The 17,651-nt window shown below is 35.1% G+C and overlaps 1 protein-coding gene across 1 annotated transcript in view; it reads right to left on the bottom strand.

Moving 5' to 3' along the window:
- RYR3 (ryanodine receptor 3) overlaps positions 1 to 17,651 on the bottom strand; it is a 231,192-nt gene that overhangs the window by 111,556 nt on the left and 101,985 nt on the right. Inside the window, exons 29-38 of the mRNA XM_062578097.1 lie at positions 17,131 to 17,315; positions 16,356 to 16,392; positions 15,769 to 15,929; positions 15,060 to 15,225; positions 11,769 to 11,855; positions 11,157 to 11,383; positions 9,305 to 10,106; positions 8,619 to 8,819; positions 7,323 to 7,425; positions 3,890 to 4,027 (exon numbers count right to left, since the gene is read on the bottom strand). Of these exons, the coding sequence (XP_062434081.1) occupies positions 3,890 to 4,027; positions 7,323 to 7,425; positions 8,619 to 8,819; positions 9,305 to 10,106; positions 11,157 to 11,383; positions 11,769 to 11,855; positions 15,060 to 15,225; positions 15,769 to 15,929; positions 16,356 to 16,392; positions 17,131 to 17,315 (2,107 nt within the window). The remainder of the gene's footprint in view (positions 1 to 3,889; positions 4,028 to 7,322; positions 7,426 to 8,618; positions 8,820 to 9,304; positions 10,107 to 11,156; positions 11,384 to 11,768; positions 11,856 to 15,059; positions 15,226 to 15,768; positions 15,930 to 16,355; positions 16,393 to 17,130; positions 17,316 to 17,651) is intronic.

Raw genomic sequence — 17,651 nt, 5'->3', positions numbered from 1 at the left:
TGGAGGGGAGAGGAGGAGAAAGTGCATCGTCACAGGCATATTTAAATTTAGTCAGGCAAAGCAACTATGAAGAGAAAGGTTACTAACCGAAAACTAAGTTCTTTGAGTTCTTTGAGAAGTGCTGCCTTTATGTTTACTTCCAGGCGTAACTGCTAGAGTTTGGGTTTAAGATTTTTTTTAAAAAACAGATTTTTTAGGAACTCACTTATGCTTTTACACTACTGCATATAGACAGTTCCTCTCAAACTGTAAACCTTGAATTTCTAGTGGGACTCCAAAATATAAAGGAAGGAAGAGGAATTAAGAAATTGTATTTGGGAAAATACAGCTTTTCTTTTCTATGAAGTAACTGTCCACACGCACGTTCACATTGACCGCGCAGTACCTTCTACTCCACATGGAGTACATTGAAAAGGGCGCACTTAGAGTACATTGTCCTTGGATCAGAGACTCTGGTTCTTATGGGGGATTTCAATCTTCCCGACATCTGCTAGGAGGGTAATTAAGTGGGACACGTGCAATCAAGATTTCTGGATGGTATCAGAGATAACTTGATGCAGGTACTGGATTGTCCAACTAGAAGTGAGACATAGCTGCATTTGCAATTCACTAACAAGGAAGAATGGTCTGGGGATGTGCTAACCATTAGCAGCAATGGCGGCAGTGACCATGAAATAGTGGGGTTCCAGATCCTGAGAAGAGTAGCACAGACCCTGGATTTCAGCAGATTTCAGTTGGTCAATGAAACTTGTAGATGGGACCCATAAACAGCAGCTCTGAAAGGTAAAGGAGAACTGAGAAGCTTGCAGGTCTTCAAGGGCTACCTCCTGCAAGCAAGAGGTGAGGATCTTGTCAGGGATTACTTGAGAGAACTTGACCCATGCAAGTCAATGGGACCAAACAGCTGCATCAGAGGGTGCTGAAATTGCTGGCTGATGCCAGTGATGCATTTATTTGTCACTTTTTGGACCCCTCGTGCAGCGAAGACACTGGAGCAAGTTCAACGGAGGGCCACCAAAATGGTTGGGAGCTGGAGCACTTGCCTTGTGAGGGAGCTGGGCTTGTTCAGCCCAGAGAAGAGATGACTCTGAGGGGTTGGGGGAGGGAACTGAAGAGCTGCCTGTCAGTGCCTATGAGGAGGTTACTGAAAAGCTGGAGTTGGCTTTTCACAGCGGTGCATGGTAGGAAAAGAAAAGACAACAGGAACAAGAGAGTTCCTAACTTTAAAACAGACATAAACCATTTTTACCATGAGGATAATCAGGCAGCGGAACAGGTTGTCCAGAAAGGTTGTGTCGTCTCCATCCTTGGAGGTTTTCAAGACCTGACTGGATAAAGCCCTGATCTCACAGTTGACTCTACTTTGAACAGGATGTTGGACCAGAGATTAAGGTTTCTTCCAATTAGAAATAGTATATTATTCTACGATTTCAGAGTTTTCAGAGAACAGATTGAAGGAATCTCTTTGCCATGGCTCACACTGTATCTAGAAGATTTTTTGACAGTAGAGTGTTTGACACGTGTGGATAAAGCTGAAAGTCCCTATGCTCCATACCTTAGGTCAAAAATGTTTCTAAGAAAGCTTTCTGAGCATCTGTCTGCTAGAGACAAGGACAAAACCGAGAAGCAGTACTTCTAACAAATATCACACCTTATACAGATTCAAGTTATGCCAAGTCAGTCTTATTCTGTCCTGTAAAACAGGACAGAATTTTTCAGTATTTCTATTGGACCATATGATAAACAACTATAAAATGGGGGGAAAAAGGAGAAAGAAACACATATCATGTTCAGAAAAGGAAAGAATCAAGTCTAACAAACTGCCATGGTACCTTGTAACACATGATGTCAGGTCTTTTTAAGAAGAAAGCTTATCAAGCATTATCAACCATTTGGTTGACACCAACCATTGCCACAGGATGTTATATGTCTGAAAACAGAGGACTTGAATGCATAAGCACATCCCTGTTGCATCTGGACAATCTACACTGAGAATAAGGATTCACAGGCAGCTGTGCTAGAACAGAATTAAAGTTTTCCTCCATGCTACATCATGCATCAAAGCCCAGCTGGCTTGGAACTTGCCTCCAAACAGTTTGGATGAGAGGACGAATATGCACTCAAGGCCACACCTGAAAGACTTCAGAGATATATCATGAGGTTTATTGTTTTGATTATGCTACCTTTCTCTTAATAAAGGCAACTTATTGGCTCATACTGTTCAATACCACTAAACTAACAAACTTTAATTTAATTATTGATATTGCTTCAAAAATTACTCACAATAATCTGATGTGGTTATTAAAACTGTGCTGGACAGAAGGATTGTTTTCAGTGCTGTAATATGTATTCTTCCACATAGATTGTTGCTAGTTCAGCAGATGAGATTGTGTCTTCTTCTCTCATTAGTTTCAAAATGTATATATGCAGATCTTCCAAGCATTTGAGTTAAATATTTCCATTTTCTAAGAAAAATGTCACAGCTTAATATTACTCAGAAAACCCATAGGGATATCCCACTCATCCTCCTCTATAATACTTGGCTGTAGAAAAGAACAATAAATAATTTTTCTGCTAAATGGTGTCAATTGTCTTCATGTATATTACAGGCAATATGAAAGATCACCGAAAAGGGTAACAAGATTTATAAACTACAGAGAACAGTTTTCAGACAAACTAACAATATCTAAACAGTATTTGGCTCTGGCCTCAAATTTTGGAGGCCCACCTTAAAGATTTAAAGAGTAGAATAAAAAACTTGCAATATTAAATACTGGAAAATTCTTCCACCTCAAAGCTATGTATGAATACAGAACTTTCATTCATAAAAAAAAAATGCCATGTTTCTGCTTAAGTAGTCAAATAGCAGAATCAGCAAGCAGAATGAGACAATATTGTAATTACATACTTAGTTAATACAACAACATCTAAAAGTGAAAGAACTCAAAATAAGAACACAGAGATCTTATGCTGAGTTTTAAAAGAAACACCAGAGGCAGAGGTGCAGTGCACAGTGATGCACAGCACAAGAATCTACAAGAGCATTTGAGATTATGGAACTTCTGTGCCATAAGAGGTGAAATTTATGTATGCCCACTATGAAATTTTGCTGACATATCTGATTTATCATTGTAACTCTTCCATGAAACCGCAAATAAAGCAGAACAGCAAGGCTTAACTTGTTGATCAGCTCAGAAATACCACCTTTTTGAGCAACACAAGTTTTCAGTAGTTATTAACAAAATCAAAATACCCAAAGTTAGGCTGGCTAAAAGAACTCCACAAATTTAATCTTGCAGTTCTCATTTTAAAAACTATTTCAGGGCTATCTCAGTTAAAACAGAGTCTGTAGCTCTTTCTTCATAGAATGCTGCAAATCTCATACCATGTATTTTTGAGACAGTAAAGAATCTAACCCCATAATGGCAAAAATTGAAAAGAAAGCTTTGTAAAGTGAAAGCCATTACTTTTTATATTCAAACTAAGAATTGCAGAACAACCATTTGTCACCTATATCTTGACACTGAGAACCATATAGCTTCCCATTGCAGCAAAGAAAAGTTAAGAAAGCTTTTGCAATTCAACAAAAAAGGCAGAAAAAGGAACAGGTCAAGCTTAGAAAGCTTGAGTCTAGATTGTTACTGTGACATATTTTTTTAAATGTAACAACCTTGATCAAAATTCTTCCACACATTTTATTTTAGCTGCCCATTTAACATGCATCCAAGGACACTCAATATATAGGATAATTTTTCCAAAAGGCAACGGAACTTAAACATGCAGCTGCTTCTTCAGTCCACTATGAAGCTTTTCTAAAAAATAAACTGTTGTAACTGTAGAACCTGTAACATGTGTATTACGAAAGTACAAAAGTGGGAAGAAAACTTACTAGGAGATTGTTCTTCCTCCTCCCTAGGTTCTACTTTTTCTGCTTTTGGTGGACCCTTGATTTTGTATATTAATGAACGGAGTTTGCCAGTCAATGAGGCATCTTCCTCTTCGTCTTCCTCCTCTTCTAATGGGATACCTTAACAGATAATAAAACTAATCAGAAATAAAATTTAACCTTTGAAGATAAACTGCTTTGATATTTAAACAATATCAAAATATTTAATGGATAGTTTTGTAACCAACAAATTTCATACCTAAAGAAACAAGTGGGGAAGCCGGTAGCTTTTAAAAATATTAGTTGTATTACTTATTATATTAGCTCAGATAGTTACCTTTATTTCAGTAGACACATTTCTTATATCCAGATTATTTATCTAGTGTTATTTTTTTCAGTATTACAAACTAAGAGGTGATATTGTTAGAAGATATTATAGCCATTACTATAGTACGGCTCATAGTTATATTTGATTAAATATGCGATTACTATTAAGTATTTGAACGGATAATTATTATTTCATCTTGCAGAAGGTAAGCTACAGAAAGAAATGTATGGATGAATCTTATAGTGCAAATTTTTACTGGAGACATTTATCATTCATAAACAAACATACTGAAAGTCTGGAATTGGCAGCTCCCAAGAGTACGGAGTTAAAGTTTTGACTGGGAGTCACTGGTTGAGTGACTTGGAAGACAAAATGCAGAGCTAGTGGGAGAGCAAGAGAGAAAGTAGAAATTGCAATGCAAAACTGGATAGGGCGTTTGAGTAATGAGAAAAGAGTGAGAAGCAAGACTGGTATGGCAAAATGAAGAGCTAAGAATGAAGTCAAGAACAGGAAGTGTAAGTCAATACGGAGAGGAAGGAGAAATCAGACAAGGATATTAACAGAAAGCAAAGAACTACTTGGCAAGGAAACCAGTTCTAGGGTGTAAAACTTGAAAAATGTAAGCTAGGGCCTTGAAGGAAAAGAAACACACTGGAACAAAAGCAAGCACATTCAGATCTGTGAGAAGCTGAAATGGATGCACATTGCTCCAGGATCAAAGACTACATTGCTCGTACTCTGTCCTCTTGGAGTAGCAGTCCGTTCCAAAGCTGACCATATTGTGTTGCTATTTGGTAATCCATTCAAGTGGAAGAGGTCTATGCACTGGTATAGACAGTTCCAACCCAGCAGAGGAACCAGAGAAGTATCAATTTGATGCTATGCAATAAAATTTATTTTCAGTTTGTTTGTTTTTGCTTCTAACCAAGAAATTACACACAAAAATTATGATAGAGGAACATAATTTAGCTTGCAAAATTACCACTCACAGTTAGGACACACTAGAATTAAGGCTTCCTGAGTAACCTTAATTCAGACTACTTGTATGTATTCATTAAGATGCAGCCTTTAATTACTTGATTGCATTCATATTTTTCCACTTAGCCTTCAAAGTGTACTTGGTATTAAAAATCTCTTTAAATATTCAATGCACAATCCTATTCATTTTATCTGCAGCTGTGATTGCTTAGTACTGATTTTCAGGACCAAGTCAGGACACAGAAAATGAGCAGCACTTATGTACAGTGACCACCTATGATAAATTTGTAAAAAGTAATAGACAAGATTTTGTTTAGAATCCAGAGCATCATTAAACTACTTTAATCACGAGACTGTTTTCTCTCCCTTCAATTCTCTCTCATTCAACATACACATGATATAGAAAACTATAACGAAAGTACACTCAAAAAGAAAAAAAAAAACCACACTCCCCAAAACACCCCAAACAATAGGGTTTCACCTCATGAAAAGATGAAGCATGCTCAGGGACTGAAATAACCCAGTTAATGCCAGTAATAAGATTTCAAGCTAAAATAAAAAGTCTGTAACAGTCAGACACTTCCAAATAAGTTAGAGTCCCTATAATCTTCACACTGGGGTACTTAAAGAACTCTCTGATGTTAAACAGGCATTACCTTGGAAAACCTACAGGTTTGATCAACTGGACAAGGGACACTACAGTATCTGTCTTAGATAAAACAGGGAGAAAGAAGTAGGTGGAAGAATGCTGACTATTCATTTCAGCAAAAATACTGGAATAAAAGAAATAAAGATTTTGGTAGGCATTTAAAAGAAAGGATGAGCAGCAATCAACACAGATGTTTCAAGAACAAATTACATCAAACCAGCCTAATTTCCATCTATAATGTAGCTGCTCTTGCAGATACAAATTTTTACTTTAAGGACTTTTGACACCATCTCTCACAATATCCTCATAAATAAGTTGATATAGCCTAGACACTCAAGACCCACCTATTTTAGGCTATCTACTAAGCCAGTTGAAAAATGGTACTTAACTTATCATGAAATCTCAGCTTGAAGGCTGCTGGAGATTGTAATGTGGTACCCCAAAATACAAGCACAAGATGATAGCACAAGCCTTAACAATACAAATAGAGAATGATACGTGAAACACCATAGTTATAAACAGAGATCATAACTCATTAATTATTGGTCACTAAAGGAATACAATTCCGTGAACTTGGTAAAACCAGCTTCAGGGATAAGCAGTGAAGAAAAAACTTGCAGGCAATATTAACAAGCATATTAAAGAGACCTCAAGCAGACACAGTGAGGAGGAAGAAGAAACTGTTAATGCTATCATACTCTTCCTGGTGAACAGTTTGAGATGCTGACAATTCACTTTACTGACCCTGTTCCCTTCTTCATGAACAGCATGGGTGCCATCAACCACAGGACCCAGAAAGGCACTTGAAGAGTGACCGTAACACCAAAGAGGTAGATAAAAGAAAGTTTGTGCATATTATTTTTAACTGTTTCATAACTGGGAATGAGCGGTGATAATTGGATAATTTGGATGATAAATGCTAGCATCACTGTAACTGAACTTATAATTCCATGATTTCCTTGATTAGGTTAACACTTGAATAGGCTACCAAATCATTTTGGCTTCACAAATAAGATGCATTTATTTAAGCCACATAAAACTAAAACAAAACAAAACAAAAACTAAGTTAAGGCAGCATCATCATCCTATATGTAGTGTTCTTTTTATTAAACTTTCTACTGATTCACTTCACAGTAATATTCTATCAATATAATCCTTTTATCTTTTTTTGTACACAGTATGCACAGTAAGTCTTTTAAGGTAACCCAATCTTCTTGTCTGGATGATTTTTATTTCTAATCAAGTCTAAAATCAATACTAAATTTCATTGCTATGCATCTATTAAATATTTTCCCATACTATTCTGTCTAAAACTGACACATTTCTCACATTTTTGGTAATCTGCAGTAAAAGTTGGTCAGGAAATTCATCGTATGGATAATAATACAGCTAACATCCCCTCCTCCAATATTAGTATATTTTAACAGATCTGTCTCTTTTTTTTATGGAAAGCAGAAAAAAAGTAAAAGCTTGCCACTCACCACAGTGCATTAGAAGATCATCATGAAAGTCATACAACTCATCCCGAATCTCCTCTGGACAAGGGCAATCCTCTCCCAGTTGAAAATTCAGCAACATATTAATCTTTAAGGGAAGAAAAAAAAATACAATAGACCTTGAAGCAGGCTAAAATACTTTCTAACATATTACAATAGCTATATTTTACTTGTTAAAGTTTATAATCAAATTAGCACAAAGTACAGATTTCTAATACAGTTCTGTGGTAATACTAAAGCAATGGTCATTTCTAAGTTTTAATTATGAATGATATAAACATGTAGGTATTCTTAAAATAGTAAAGTCATTTCTAGAGGTGATAAAGACTAAAAATTTCCAACATAAAGATGCCAATACAGCACTAACTTCATGTCAATACCACACAGCAACTAAAACCATCCAATTAACTTCTTTTTGCAGAACTGACCCAGTCTCTGCTCCTCAGCACTGGACAGTAACATCCAATTTTTCTATACTCTTGAGAAAATCTATACCACTTTCGATATGGAGCTTGAATTCTTCAATTCAAGTATGAACATTTGGACATTGAGTACATTGAGTTGTGGCCAAGAAGGCCAATGGTATCCTGGGATGCATTAGGAAGAGTATTGCCAGCAGGTCAGGGGAGGTGATCCTGCCCCTCTACTCAGCCCTCGTGAGGCCTCATCTCGAGTACTGTGTCCAGTTCTGGGCTCCCCAGTACAAGAGAGACACGGAGCTACTGGAGAGAGTCCAGAGTAGGGCTACGAAGAAGAGGGCTGGAGCACCTGCCCTACGAGGAACGGCTATGAGAGCCCGGGGAAGAGAAGACTGAGGGGGGATCTTATCAATGTGTACAAGTACCTGAAGGGAGGGTGTCAAGGGGATGGGGGCAAACTCTTTTCAGTTGTCCCGTGTGACAGGACAAGAGGCAATGGGCAGAAACTGAAGCACAGGAAGTTCTGCCTGAACGTGAGGGGGAATTTCTTCAGTGGGAGAGTGACGGAGCACTGGACCAGGCTGCCCAGAGAGGTTGTGGAGTCTCCTTCTCTGGAGATCTTCAAGGCCCACCTGGATGCAACCCTGTCTAATATGCTCTAGGTGACCCTGCTTGAGCAGATCTCCAGAAGCCCCTTCCAACCTTACTGATTCTGTGATTCTGCTTTGTGGCATCTTCATAAATTTTATTTAAAATTCCATTTTCATCCTCTAGCAGTTGCAATTATTGTTTCGAACTTGGAACTCTTGATCATAACTACGATTTTTTTTCTCTTTAGCTTCAACTAGTTGTTTAATATTACCTGTTCTTGAGGAGGAGAACGAAATTCTTTAGTCTTCTTGGCAGTCAATGCAGCAGACATGTTCAAGGCTTGCATGAGTTCATTATACCTGTATTTCTGATTATATTGCAGCTTTGATACATAACGGTCTGCAAATGATACAATTGCTTCCACCCTGTGTTGTAGCTCACAGTCACAGAAATAATTGAGTAAATAGCACATCTAGCAAAGAAAAACAGATGCAAGTTTACCAGTTTAGCTTAGAATCTACCTCCTAAATTGTAACTGAGAAAGAACTACAGGGGACATAATACATTGCAATAGATTATAAAAATGAGGGAAGATTTTTCTTCCTGTATTTTCCTTTTAATGGTGCAAGGTGACAAATTTATACAGTTTTACTATGATGACTGTTAATACTATCTTGCATTTACACAGTCTTTCACTCCATACTCTCAAAATGCACATAAGTATTAATTTACTTTCAAAATGCACTGATGAAATCAGTATCAGTATACCTATTTGAAGCATGAAGAAACTGTGCAGAAATTGCATCATCATCCAACTAGGTTATTTATGTGAGGTCACAAGACAGACTGAAATAAAGACCTTGATTTCAAATTTTGGGAACTGAACAACAGACAAAGAACTACCTTTATTTCATCAGTAGTATAGTGTATATAATAAATTTATGTTTAGATGGTCACCTGAAGTTTAACAGATTCTGGTAATCTTGTTTGCAGTAAGCCCCTTACTGGAGCTTTTGTTTCTTTTATTGCTTTCTCCCCAGCTTCTACAGCTTTTTCTTCAACTTGCGTAACTTCTTCCTTCTCTGTCCTCTCTTCTAAATCTTCCTTGTAATCTCCAAATACATTAGGATCAATGAGGAGTAACACCTGCTTCACATCATCATCATCAAAAACCCCCATTATGAGCAAGGTTGCTATCAGTTTAAGAACAGGAACAAACTGGAATGCAACCTGTCCTCCAACAGGGTCTCGTATATGAGCACCACTACATTGCACTGCCTCGGTTAGCATGCTTATGGCCTTGGATTTGAGTGTATCAAGTGGTATCTCTGGGCTCGATGTATGATGTTCTTCACTGGTCACAATAAAGCAAGGAGTAGAAAAATTAAAGCTTGGTTTCAGACAAGTACTAAGCCCTACTCCAGGTAAACCATGCTTCTTTGTTTCATCAGGATATAATTTAATAGTTCGAGTCTCCTCTGTAACTGGAATGATAAATTCATTGTTCATCATGAGCTTTGCTTGCTTAGCATGTTCCAGATGAATACTAATGAGCAAATCATAGAATCCAGAACGTAGTAGTCCAGGCAAATATTGATTATCTATTGTATAAAATAACTGAGATATGTCCACGTGGCTACAAAGAGCATAAGCAACTCTAGTGTTTCCTAGAGCACAAACTGAGCTATACAGTTTTAAAGTGTGATAGTGAAACTTCATCAAATCTTCTTGTTCACATAGTTCCAAAATATCAACGCATCTGTTACAAAAATAAAGAAACAGAACATCAAATACATGAATAATAATTTCATAAAGAAAAAGTTTGTATGTGCACACCTTAGTTCTGCTTTGAACCACTAATATTAAGACTGGTACTGACTAATCTTAACGCTTGCACAATTAAACCACACTAATTAGCGGTGATGTGTTGGTAATCTGAGGAGATTATTTATAATTAGCATCCATAGCAAAGAGGAGGAAAAAGGTAAAATAGTAAACTATCTCTGGAAGCTATGGTAAATTACAGCTTTGTTTTTAAAAGAAATACTGGAACTCCACAGTAATACTGTCACAAAACAGCATCTTTACAGCTTATTGAAGATTACTCTTTCATTTTTTTCCAGCAAATACAGTAATTTTTTTCGTATTTCCGTGAATTTACTTTTATTTATGTTGAATAATGTTAGTTTTTAAATTAGCAAAACACACTGCAAAATAACTGATAATAGTATACATTTTAAATTAGCTTTCTTCAACACTTCGGTTTATAGTTTAATTTGTTGGTTACAACATCTGATATTTGGATACACCTTTATGATGATCACTCCAAAGACAAAACAAATGTTTAATGCAATCTGAAAATCTAAGAAAATCAGTATTTCTTCAGTAAGAGCATAGAAGTTTAATTGATATAAATTCAAGGCAAATGATACTGGAAAGCATTTAACACAAAGAATCAGCAAAACTGTATTTGCAGGGTTTTTTTTTTATGTTTTCCAAGCTGAAAAAAGATCTGTTTTAAAGATCTCGTGATTTAAGATATAATATCTTATAATTAAAGAAAATTATATAATCATAAAAATTGTTTTATCTCATGTATGCTGATGTAATAAATGGTATCAAAATTCTTCAGCCTCTTACATCTACTTAAATTTCATACACATAGTATCATAGCAGGTAAGAACAGAAATTCTAAACAGTTCAAGTGTCAATATCCTCCAAGACAGGTTTAACTAACACCAAAATATTAACCACCTAACTCAGTATGTTTCCTCCACAAGCAAGACGCTGCAGTTCCATCTAAATGTACCTGTTTTCCTCTGGGATATGAAGTGCCATCATTTGCAGAGGTTCCAAGCACTGCACAACCCAGCCATGACGTTCACTGACACGCTCAGTTTCTACTTTCAGAAAGCTGTTTGGCATCCTGCTCCATAAAACAGGTGTAATTGTTTGCACGTCAAGGCGAGGGGGACATTGAGGAACAGGATTTCTCTCTTCACTTTTAAAAATTGCTGCTGATAAAGGCATAGTATTCTGAAATAAATAAGTATATTAAAGTTATTTTTGCAACATCTAAATATAATTACTAAACTTATAATATGAAATGATAGCATTTTAATTGATAGCAAAGAGATTATAGAAATATGAGTTATCACAATAAACAAAGTCAATTAAAAGTAAATGAAGGGTACTCTCCCCAAATGTCATTAGTTTATTGTGACAAAGTCAATTTAGCTTTGTTGTACTTACTTACAATTACTTGTACATATTAACTTAGTATAATAATTACATTCACAAAACTAATGTGTAAAAACAAAAACTCACTCTGCAGATTCAATATAAACAAATTCAACTGAGCAGGCATTTCTGTGGAAATTAACAGATTTAAAAGAGCACCTTTATGGAAAGTACTTAATACCTTTAATTTACCAAGTTCAAACTGAACCAAGTTCGTGCTTGTAGGCTGTACAAAACTTGCTGGAAAAAGCTTTGTGTTTGGTTCAACCTAGAAGGGAAATAAGGTTGCAAAATTAAAAAGGCAACAAGAATCTCTTGCCAATATATGATGCAGAATAAGGATTACATAGCTTACATCTCATTATGAAATAACTGAAGAAACTGAATTAAAGTGCTGATTAGTGTCTACCTGTGGTTAACTTCTAATATGGTGAAGAATTTGCTGAATTTTCTTTATAGGCTCATCTAATTTACAGGCAGATATCTTTGCTTCCTTAAGCAGTGTCAGAGCTATGCAGGAATTTCCAAAATAAGTTATGTTGATTCTTCTCCAACATACCCAAATCCAACACTTGCTGGATTTTTAAGAAACTATCTTCAAATGCTACTTCACAACTACATACTCTGGCCCCTGCTCTAAGAAAAACAACCCCAGTACAGACTGGGGATAGAATATAGCTTTTTACAACACAGTACATCTTTCAGAGTTCCTTCATATTTTATGCTGAACAAAATAATCTGTGACAACAGAGCCTGAAACCATAAATTTCTGAGAGAGAGGAAGCCAGAGGGAGAAAGCAAGCAGGGGAGAAAAGTATCATTTTATCAGGATAATGTAAGGTTCTAATTCATATTAACATAAGTAAAACAGTGAATTTCTGACCCATACTCTAAAAGCAAATGAATGTAACTTCTAAATAGCTCAAAATTTCCTTTATTTTCAGGCTTAGCTTTTGTTCTTAGCACAACAAATCACAATGTTTCGCACTGAATCACAGTGCTGTAGTTCTAGAATAACTGAGTTGGGTTTTTTTTTGACAGCTACATCATGCTCATTTCACCTTTATAGTTGGATTCAAAGAGTAATAAATAGTACTAGTTTAATTTCAAGAATTCCCCACAAGATCACCCTCCCCTTCCCCCAAAAAAGAATTAATTGAAAAAGATAATTCTAACTTATAATAAAAATTATAATTTAGAATAGTTTTCAGTGTTCTAACATGGCTTAAAAAGGTATACCCTGTACAATGAATTCAAGATTTCAGGAGTGCGGTTAAATACTTTCATTACATCACTGTGTATTTTGTTTACTACGTATCTACTTCATATATACTATATAAGTACAACAAGAACATTCATGTTGTAAAGGAGTGCAATTTGTAACTTTGAGTGCTGCAAACTACCACAAATCTCGAAACATTCACTATATTGATTTTCAAGTCACAAAAAGGATCCATATTCTTTTACATGAGAAAACAGTCCTTAAGTGCAAAATACTTTAAACAATGCGTTAAATACTGTATACTGAAAAATGGGAAGGAAAAAAAAAGGTTATTTCAGAACTGCAAGCATTGAGACAGACAATGTACAGGTACGTAACTTCTGATCTTTTTGATAAGGAAAACAAACAAAAAAGCAGAAACAAAAGATATCCTGGCTTGAAAGACGCTAGTAAACATATTTTTTATTTCATTAATAAGGTATGTTAGACACTATCAGAAACTGATTGAGAAAATGAAACTCTCAGCCACTGAACAAAGATAGGCATTTCTTAGCACTAATAATTGATTTTGTAATTTCTAATCTTGTTTGAAGGTCAGAAAACCATTACTAACATGGAATAAAATAAACTGTCTTCATAAACCAATATTTAAGATCTCATTTCTGCACTGAATACAGTGATCTGACAATAAATTACAAAACCACAAATATATAAGTATATACGATCTTCCATTTGTTCTTTTGTTATAGGCAATTCTTTTTCTGAATATTATCACAGCATTCAACAGACAGCTCAAGAACTACAGGAAAACTCATTATTTTCTCCTGAAAATTTTGATTTCTAGGCCTTTCAGAATGAAAATTCAGCATACGTACACAGTCTCTCCACTTCACTTGAGATGAATGAAAAGTGTAAACAGTTACAAAGTAGAATAACAATTCTATTGCCTCTAGACCAGGCAAATATCAATCATCTGCCTCAATAAAGGTGACAGATTAGATTTACTTAAGCATTTTAAAGCTTTTATTCTACAGTAAAAATGTTCAGGAAATGAAAGTGAAAACTATAAGGCAGTGCAGTCTAACAGGTAGATTCTACCTATGTAGTTTCCTAGTTCTTTGTAAAACCAAAGAACAGGTAAAGGCTTTTCCACGAAAAGAAACTGCATGGTTTTGTTCAGAAGCTGTCATATTTATCTTCATTTAGCTACAAAACCAGCAAAGAATGGGGCTTAAACCTCTTCATCTCCTAGTTTCTGTTTCCATGGAGTTGATATTCTCCCAGCATCCCTCTGAAGTCTCTGATCACTCTTCCATTTTACAGTATGTCAAAATCAGCTGACTATAACATTCCCATCCCTATTTACAGGTTGTGTCCAGTTGCCTTGCATTCATTTTTATCAAGTCAGTATACGAAGTTTCTATAAATGTAGTTTAACAATATAAAAATCATTTTAACAAACACTTAAGTTTTATATGTGTTGCAGATTTGGGGTGTTTGTTTACATAGGAGAAAAAAAATGTATCGCTAGCAACACTAACTCTTCTACACTGGATGTTGTAGTACGGATTAGTAATCTTTTCAAGCAAATCTTATCAATCTGGTATGGAAAAAGGCAGTCCGTGAACTGTTTATATAATGGCTTCATATTTTGAGAATGTTAATAACATTAGGGCCCACTCCCTTTATTTTTGCTTTGCAGATTAATACATATCCGAATTCTGAGGTCTGAACTCTACCTAATCAAAAGATCTCCAAATCAGAGTTACCTGCAGCAAACACAAAACCTAGAAAAAATAAACTAAATTTATTTGATCAATGCAGACTGAATTTAACAGTGTCTAAAGTCTTTGCTTTGTTTTTTTCTAATTTAAACAATTACTCACCCTGTTGTATATTACAGATTCATCATTTTTACATTTTTTTGTGAACTAAGTGTTATAAATCAACATTCTGAATCATAAAAATCGCTAGGTAAAACATTATTTTTCTGAATAATATCTAGCTACAGTACTTCAACAATGTTTGACACTACTGTAAGAAGATGAAAAATTAAGCCTTACTTATGAGACAGATGAAGGGAGAGAGAGGGAGAAAAGGGGATAAAACAGAGTAATGTGCAATAACATGTTATTATCACAAGACTAGTTTTTGGTTAGATTTCTGGAAAACAAAACAAAACAGATCAATCTTTTTAACAGCATCAAAGGAAACAGCTTACTAGATGGCTTCTTGAAAATCTGATAATACCTGGTAACAAGTGCCAAGCTCTTTTCCATTGGCCGTGAATGACAACATTCCAGTAGCCAGATCAACAAAGCATCCGATTTCTAAATCAACATTACTGCGACCTGATCTCTGGGAGTTAGCAATTACGTCTCCCCCCCAAACCATATAGCAATTACTGCGCTTCACACTGAAAAAAAAAAAAAAAAAAACAGCAGGAACAAAAAAGAAAAAGAAAATCACAGGTCATACTCCACACAACTAAGTATTCAATGCAGATGTACTTTTCAATGAAGTAATAGAGATTCTTAAAGGTGCTTTTGTTGCCTTTGGTTCCATTTTCTCATTGAAAAATAAGCTTTTTAAAAATGTACCATGGCAAGAGATCTGAGTGACAAAGCCCACTACTAATCTTCTTTCCCTTATTTTATAAATATGGAATAATTTCACATATCCTTGTGTGCATATGAGATACATTAAAACAAATCACTGATTCATCCACAGTACCCAAATATAGATGCTAAATAAAGAAGCATCACAAACCCTCCTTTCAAACAGAACATGAATGATTGATTTCTTGACTTTAACTAGATTTTCATATATAAACGAACAGTCCTACCCCATCAATTTTATTTTAGTTTAAATTATTAAAATGTCATTAACCTTGCGAATAATTCAGTTCCAAAAGCAATATTAAAATATGAACTTTAATAAGTGATAAATAAATCCATACCTTTCATGAACTCGGCCTCTCTCATCACCTAAAGTAACTGTAACTGTACAATTTTTATTTAGGTCAAAATTCTCACTGTAAAAATGATAGTCTGGTGTTACCCAGCCAACCCAGACAGAGGATGGGTCTTGACCAGCAAATATCCGCAACGAATAAAAATACTGAAAAAAGAAAAATAGCATGTTAGCAAAAGAATTCTGAATCAGTATATGACAAAAAATTTGTGAAGGAACAGTAATAGACAAAAGCTCTATACATATAAAACTTTAATAAGTTCACATTCACTTAATAAGTCTCACAAAATGCTCATCAACCAAAAATACCCTATACCCTTCTTTCCTCTCCCCCTAACCCCTCTAAAAGAGAAAATGGATCATTTTCAGATTTGGTATTTATCAATGGATCAAGATAGCAAGATTTACATAACAAGTCACACAACTCCGGACATTATTACTTACACACAAAGTAAAAAAAGAAAACCATGATTAAAAGGCTTATTTAACAGATCAACTGCTAATGAACATGCTACCAAGACTAAACCTATTTCAAAAAGTAACAAGAACTAAGATTTTAACATATTTGCTTACTGTAGTAGAAGAAACAGCAATTTCTTGGCTCTGTTTTCTAAATAAAAGAAAATATTAGTAAATTAGTAAGTAAAAAAAAAAAAAGTCTTTATTGTTATACTAAGCCTAATTTCAAAGAAACTAACTAGTGTTTGCTGGGCACTAAGTGCTTGTGATTTGAGTAAATTAAGTATACAAAGACCTTCCAGTAAATGTCAGGGTAGGAGGACAGACCCACAAGAGTTGACTGCAGGTAGGGTGGGGAGGGAAGAAGAGTAGTCGGAGAGATTTACAGCAGCTAACTAAAGATAAAGGTAATGCTCAAAGATGCTGAATTCTTCTCATATCTGCTATCTTTAAAAAATTGTCCCACTTTTTTTTTCTTTGTGCAGATTGTTTAATTTTGTGATACTTTAAGTTATTGAATGGTAGTGTAGAAGAGCATTAACCTAGTGGGTAAAAGATGCTAAGTTGTTTTCTCTGACAGGTCAAAGAGCCTTGTAAATCCCACTAATTTCAAAATGAACGCAGATGCCTAGCAATGAATAACTAGAATCCTTTTGATCCATCTCTTCTGAACAGATTCTCTGATCCTGTTCAGAAATAGTATCCTGCAGTGAAGTTCTATTACAAATTTAAAGTATCAAGAATAAAAAAAATCACAGTAATACGCATCCTATACTAACATGTTCTTAGTCCAGAGAACAGATTTGAAATCTTGAATGTACTGCAATAAAGAATAACAGAACATTTTGAATTTAAATTGGGAAATTACATAATTAAACACATATCTAACCGTTTTTGGAAAGCATCAGATGAGGTATTTTCCGCACCCATGCCAAAGTTGAATGATGAACGGAACTCAATGGGCATACTCAAACGGCAATATATCATATCTGAATTGCTGTTCTGTGTGCCAAATGTTTTGTGAGTAACTTTTAATCGAGGTGGACTCTCAATAGTTCCATCAATTCTCCATATCTAAAAATAATAAAAATAATTTTAAAACACTCTTCTCAGAAAAATGCTGAAAACTTTCAGTGGGCAACTAGAGAATAATTGTAACGAGGAGTCAACTTAAATTTGTCAAAATTAAGTAATTTCAAAACTCTACAATTCTCTTCTCCGATAGGGAAGCTAGCATAAATAGTGAGGTAAGCAGTAGATTCAGTATCCTGACTACAGTAAATCTTTTTCAAATTCTCCAACTCAGCATTTTCAGAAAAAAACACAGATATTATTAAATTAAATCACTAAATTTTGAGTGCACAAGTCATTGAAAAACTACTCAAAAAAAAATTTTTTTTTAATGTAATA

The sequence above is a fragment of the Rhea pennata genome, chromosome 5 (assembly GCF_028389875.1).
Source record: "Rhea pennata isolate bPtePen1 chromosome 5, bPtePen1.pri, whole genome shotgun sequence".
NCBI lineage: Eukaryota > Metazoa > Chordata > Aves > Rheiformes > Rheidae > Rhea > Rhea pennata.
This window is presented reverse-complemented; position numbering and strand designations above follow the sequence as displayed.